Source organism: Eleutherodactylus coqui, chromosome 2 (genome assembly GCF_035609145.1).
Source record: "Eleutherodactylus coqui strain aEleCoq1 chromosome 2, aEleCoq1.hap1, whole genome shotgun sequence".
Lineage (NCBI taxonomy): Eukaryota > Metazoa > Chordata > Amphibia > Anura > Eleutherodactylidae > Eleutherodactylus > Eleutherodactylus coqui.
This window is the reverse complement of record NC_089838.1, coordinates 155,994,045-156,000,792: the sequence shown is the minus strand read 5'-3', so window position 1 is coordinate 156,000,792 and position 6,748 is coordinate 155,994,045. Positions and strand designations below refer to the sequence as shown.

Sequence of the window (6,748 nt, the reverse complement as noted above, 5' to 3'; positions counted from 1 at the left end):
AAAATATGAAAGTGCAAGGGAGGGGCGAATACTTTTACGGGCTGCTTGAAGCGGAAAACCAGTAATGTTTTCCTGTCTTGTTCTGGTAAATTTCTTACAAAAAACACACGTTCCTTACTGAGGTCATCATGTGATGTAGGGGGATGATCCCAAACCACATTTGTAGAAATCACACAAGTTGTTGGCTACTGAAATACCCAGGCAGCTGGACATAGAGGCAGATGATGGACATTCTGCTGCCATACACAAAACTTTATTTTAAAGAATTGTTTTTTTGTTTTTTCCTTTTTTTTTCTGAAGGCAAAATATATTTGAACATAATGGTTTTCCCCATTTACAACAAAAAACAGTTTGTATATGAGAACAGACAGTCTATTCATGAACAGTTCTTTTTCATGTCATGCTTTGTCATTGGCAGCCATGATGTTGTGTTAATCTTCAAGTGCTGCTGGAGTCTCAAATTCGTGTGAGTTGGTGCCACAAGCTGGAAGGGAGTATACTTTCCACTTTCTCCATAACGAAGTTTAAAGGTGCAAACAATGTGCTCAGGAACTGTGAAAGACAAAGAACATCTGATCAGCCAGGTCCCTTATACAGATCTTCTACATTGGGTAGACTGGGCAGTTGTGGTCCTTCCTGGTTTACAGGAATTCATTAAGGAGAACTTTATTGGTAATGTAGTAAATAGACCGAACAATAGGAAGGATACTTACAGCTTTTGCGAATACTCCCATAAGCTCTGGGAACTGATGTGTGAGAAGAGCCAACATGGCTGTGAAGGAGCACAACCCAGCTGTGAAGAGTATGAAGAAAGGAAGCTCTTTCTTTGGATATACGGAGACTTCGTGAAATGCTGGAAGTGAATGATGAATATTTAGTGCTTCATCAAATAACCAGCGTAGACATCATGCTATTGGTGTAAAAGTTTAAAAATATAGGTCAAGTTCTTCTCTAACATGGTGAGGCGTGTGTCCGCTCTTTGCGGGCTCTCTGCTCATTTTTGGTTTGGAAAAGAACCAGTCACTAGTTTGCCCCTTGTTGACAAGGCAGCATAAAAGCCTAATCATAGCTATTATTTCTTTACTGTAAGAAGTTCCCAAAGCATCGGCCATGTATGCAAATAACTGGCCAGCTGACGACAAGCACAGGTCTGCACAGCCTTCACTAGGAGGCCAGGGCTGGGACTTCTGCCAGAGTAGTTTGCGTAAGGTCTCAGGTAACCTTACCGAAAAAGGGGTAAAAGAAATTGGAGGGTGATCAGTCTTTATTTTAGTTTTAACTGCAGTATACTTATTCCATAAGAAATTGGAAATGTACTACGGAAAGATTTTACAGAAGTAAGGTTGTATTTACACAGGCAATTTTCACATGCAAGTCTGACTGCGAGATGGACAGACCACACGCGTGAAAAGAACCCATTATATGTAATGGATTTATATACAACGGACTTTGGTCTGAGAGAAAAATCACAAGGGAGAAAGAAAAAATAAAAAAAATAAAATAATCCTGTGCCATGTGATATTTTTACTACTGGACTCACATGCTTTTTTTTCTTCACGTGCATCAGTGTGAATTGCGCTTTTAATGCTGAAACATTGCACGGGCAGAAAATGCGATGTAGGTCAGATTTTCAGTGACCTACATTGCACTTGCTGGTGGAAATACAGTATATAAAGGAAAGACATGAGAAAAGTTGAGGTGGAACAGAGGGGTCCTTGAGGACCGTGCGTGAGGCCTTGGGGAAAAAAAAATAAATAAAAAAACAGCAAGGATGGGTGCGGAGTTTATAAATCTAGAGGAGTCTCAGCAAAAGGCAGTACTTACAAGGAAGTAATTCTCTGTCGGCAGTTTCTGTGCAAATAGGGTATGGGTAAAAAAGGTGACCCTTTTCCAGTGGGTATGGAATCATTCTGAATGCTGAAAGACAAGGTTTTGTAGTTGAAGAATATTGCAAAATGATACTAAATAGCTTTTCTTACAGAAGAAAGTAGCATACAATATAGAGGAGAAACCAGAAGACTATCTGCTATAATGTTTCCCATACACAACAAGGGAGGAGATCCTGTTCACCTAAACACACACCGGAAGCAGCAGAATAGAAGACATTATACAGCAGTACTGAGCAGTGTAGCTGTGAATCCAGCACTGGGACCAAACAGACACATTCTTCTGCCTCTAATGTTTATTCTCACTCTGCCCATAGTTTACGTGAAGGAAGGAGGGTGCAGCAGCAGTCATAACCTGATTTCTTAGTAAAGCTGAAAACCCATCTCTCTGCTGTAAAAAAAAAAATTGTCTATGGATTGTTATAGAAGGTTCTTATCTTCACTTATATATAACTGGGCCAAGAATCCTAACAGAGCAACATACCTACTTCGATGGGGACAAGCATTTGAAAAACCAATCCTCACATTTTGGCTACCTTGCGTGCAGCCCATCCAGTGAGCACTATCCTCTGTACTTGGATTCCCTGATTTAAACCCTTTTCTCTTATAGGTACAGACACTGGAATTTGCTCAGCTCACGACCATGACCACTCCCAGGACTTAACTTTGATGTGCATATTACCACATTGTCTGTCAACATATAGATTTGTTTTAACCACAAGATGTAACAAGACTGTAAACCCCGATTCACAGGCAGAGTCAGGGTCTCTCCAACAGATGGCATTTATTTTGGTACATAAATCATGGCCGTCTGAGATGTATTTAAGAAATAAAAGCAGTGTGTGTAGGATTTGATGGGTTACAACTGAATAATCTAACACAGACTGGAGGGTAGTGTCCTGCATATTGGATATCTAATGTAACAAGACCTTGTATATCTTCAGAATGATTGCACTTCCATCAATTCTACAAGAAATCCCCATAGCCTTCAGAGTCACATTGTTCCACTTTAATATTTCAGCAGTTGTAAGTGGTGTGAGAACATCTGTCATAGGAGCCATGTTTTCACTAGAATCATTCTTCAAGGAACAGAACACATCACAAACGACTGGAAGCCAGCAACACGTTGGTCCTACCAGCCTCAGATAATGAATTCAGATAGAATTGCAGATCGGTCGTCTCTTCAGAGCTTTGCTTTCCTCATCATTTATAAAGTGTCCACATAGTTAGGGAGGGACAAATGCTACATAAATACTAATGTGAATACTTTATAATGTCTAGTTGGCCTCAGGAATTGAAATGCAACTTTTCCAAATACCTAAAAGTACAAGTTTCCTACACCTTATGAATGCGGTCATTAAATCATGAATTCTCACCAATATTTATAGCATAGTAGGTTGGACTCACCACTACACAAGGATCCAATGATCCTGACTGAGAAATATATTACAAGCTAGAATGAAGAATACATAATCAAACAGAGCTCTCACTTAACCCTTTCCAATTCACTGTCTGACGTCTCAAGATGTTCGGATTGAAGGCTGTACAGCTATGATGTCGGAAGACGTCCGGCAGGGTATTCTTACTGTATATTACTGGCCGCTCTGTTGTCGGGGGGCCTCTCCAGCATGTCCCATACTGCAGTACTGGCTCTAACCCGCAGGTGACGCCATTGTATAATGGCAGAAAGAGAAAAACCCCTAGGAAACCCTGAATCCAAAATTGTATTTTACATATAAAACAATGTATAATAAAAACTAATAAGTGTTGTGTTAAAGAAGTTATCCAGCTCTAAATAACAGATGACCCATCGTCACGATCTGATCAGCTGTTCACCAGGCTGCTGCTTCAGTACATGGAGCTAGAAGTAGACAGCTCCATACATCGTGCAATGGCCTGGCATGGTATTGAAGGCACAGCTCCCACTGAAGTGAATTGGAGCTGTGCCTGTGTTAGCATGATGAGCCAATGCATAATGTATAAAATGGTCTGCTTCCAGCTCCATTGTGAACAGCTGATCAGCGAGCAGGGTCTTGGCCAGTGGACCCCTACCAATCAACTATTGATGACCTACCATGCCAGTCAAAATGTAGACATTTTTTAATTTACTTTCTAATTTTTTTTAAATTTTCTACATTGTAGATTCATATTGAGTTGCTATTAATTTGTGTTTGGTAACTCAAATGAACTTATCCTTTGCAGCAGAGGTAACTCTTGGTCTTCCTTTCCTGGTGCAGTCCTCACAAGAAAGTTTCATCATAGCGTTAATGGGTTTTCTCGACTGCACTTAAGGATACCTTTTAAAGTTCTTGAAACTCTCCAGACTGACTAACTGAGGTCTTAAATAATGAACTGCCATTTATCTTTACTTAGTAGAGCGGTTCTTGCCACAATGTAGATGAGAACAGTAGTTGATTAGGGCTAAACACTGTCTGGAAACTGTACCAATCCTACCTCAGCACAACTGATGATTTCAAACCCATTAAGGCGGCAAGAAATTCCACAAATTAACTCTTGACAAGGCAAACCTAATAATTGAAAACCATTCCAGTTTTTTAGCTTGTTTTATCATCGGTTGACCAGATCTGTTGCATGCACTATTCTCTATCTGCATACTATTTCCAGTACCATTCGCAAGCATACAACCCCAAAGCAAGACTGAACCACCCCTGAGCTCTGTGACTGTTAGCAAAATCTTGGCTCGTGACTGACTACAACGCCATTAGTTTCTCTCATTAAGTTGATTGAGAGAATGCCAAGAGTGTGTAAAGCTGTCAAAGCTAAAGGGGCTACTTTAAAGAATCTAAACTATATTCTGGCTTATTTAACACTTTTTGGTTTACTACTTAATTCCATCTGTGTTCCTTCTTAGTTTTCAGGTCTAATTTTTTTGACATTGTAGATCCATATTGAAGAAACAAACACTACCACTAATGAAAGGTCATCAACTATCTAGGAGTTGGAAATCCCCATTAAGATCTAGATATGAACATCACTTCATAAGCCAATGTGATGTACATACAATGTATGAAGATTGAGTAGAACATTTCAATTAATAGTAATGATGCACAATTTCCTTAGGGTGTGTATAATACTCACATTGTAATAGATCATTTAGAGGAATACCATTTGACTCAAACCCAGTAATAAAAGATTAATTAAGTTACTACGCAATCTACACACCTTAACCCTTCAATGCGTGAACTTGCAAAAATGGCAAAAATTATCTTCTATAACATCTGCAACTGACCAACTATGCCATGTAGTGGCTGTTCTGAGAACCAAGTAGTAATACCATGGATTGTCTCATATCTGTTACACCATGCACTAGGGAGGCAGAACCATTCCCTTAAGAAATGTGTACTATATCATATGATACAAAATGCAGTAAAGGGTTCAATTCATGGAAAAGATTGAACACAGGCTTCCCATTTTGGATGATTGTTTAAGCCAGCCTGCTTTCTTTATATGTAAATGATGTCTGAAAACAATGGGGCAGCGATCCAAGATCATGCATCTAGATTTTCCACGGAGTCAAATATAATTAAGAAATACAGTAACTAACAGTAACTAAGGGAAACTGTTAAGACAAGTAAAAATCTGAGGGAGGTCTCAGAAACTAGTAGACTAGTCAAGTAGATAAAGCAAAACCCCCACATGACTGCCAGGTACCTGTAATAACATCTGCTGTAGTCACGTACCGGCTCTATATGCTACTTTGCGTGTACAAACATAATCTCCAGAAATTGACTTGTGAACAGCTTTGCATAAAATAACCAAAAAGGAACAGTTTTATTGTGGTCTGTACAATCCTCACATCTCGTTCACATCTGGGTTGGAGGTCCTGTTCAGAGCCTCCACTGCAGATCTACATTAAAATCCTTACATTAAAATTTCATATACGGTAGGAAAACGCCAGAGGGCATAACAAAAGCTGGAGAGAACCAATTAAAATCCATGTGGTCATTTCAGTGCCATTTGTTTCCATCTAGTGACAGAAGAACTCTATTCTGATGGCAACAAGCCCTAATGAGGGTGCATTCTTGCGCCAGATTGTGGTTCTAATGACCAAACCTAATGGCGTTGTAGTCACAGTCACGAGCCAAGATTTTGCAAACAGTCACAGAGCTCAGGGGTGGTTCAGTCTTGCTTTGGGGTTGTATGCTTGCGAATGGTACTGGAAATAGTATGCAGATACAGAGAATAGCGCATGAAACAAATCTGGTCAACCGATGATAAAACAAGCTAAAAAGGTGTAAAACATAATGACACGAAAATACTGCAAAATCAATCGAGCTACTTTAAGAATCTATAGATTAAGGTTTACAAATGCCTTCCACAGTCCTTGGGTTCTAATATGATTGGAAATTTGTGGCTACATCTCAAACATGCAGTACAAGAAAAACATTTCTAACGGATGTCTTCAGCAAAAAGGAAGCTAGCAACACGGCTAAAACTAAAATTCAAGTAAGGGGCGTTACCAAGTCTGGTCCCTGTAGAAAAGGAGTCAACCTCTTCACTTTAGGCACTCCTTGTCAAGTCACATGTTCAGCTGATTTTCAGACATTTGCATTGCATCGCCCTCTTTAACACAGCACAGACCAATAAACAACGTATGTGTAGTATTACAGCAAGAGACATTAGACAACAGAAACCTGTCACAACATGCACTTCACCCCTTAATGATGCAGCCTAGTTTGGGTCTTCAGGGCAGTAATTTCTTCACCACTGGGTGTATGGATTTTTTTTTTTTGCAGGGCGTTTTTTTTTAAATTCAAAATTTTGACTTTACATACAGTGCATTGAAAAATATCATTTTTAAGTGTCGAGGGAGGATGGAATGATTTTTTTTTTCCCTTGGC

The 6,748-nt window shown here is 39.5% G+C and overlaps 1 protein-coding gene across 5 annotated transcripts in view; it reads right to left on the bottom strand.

Annotated features, from left to right (window-relative positions):
- Nucleotides 1-237: 237 nt before the first annotated feature.
- Nucleotides 238-6,748, bottom strand: part of ST7 (suppression of tumorigenicity 7) — a 97,002-nt gene continuing 90,491 nt past the window's right edge. For all 5 annotated transcript variants that reach the window (XM_066591811.1, XM_066591810.1, XM_066591814.1 and 2 more), the window contains 3 exons: nt 1,825-1,917; nt 714-853; nt 238-552 (listed from right to left, as the gene is read on the bottom strand). In XM_066591811.1, coding sequence (XP_066447908.1) covers nt 457-552; nt 714-853; nt 1,825-1,917 — 329 coding nt within the window. In that variant the 3' untranslated portion in view covers nt 238-456. The remainder of the gene's footprint in view (nt 553-713; nt 854-1,824; nt 1,918-6,748) is intronic.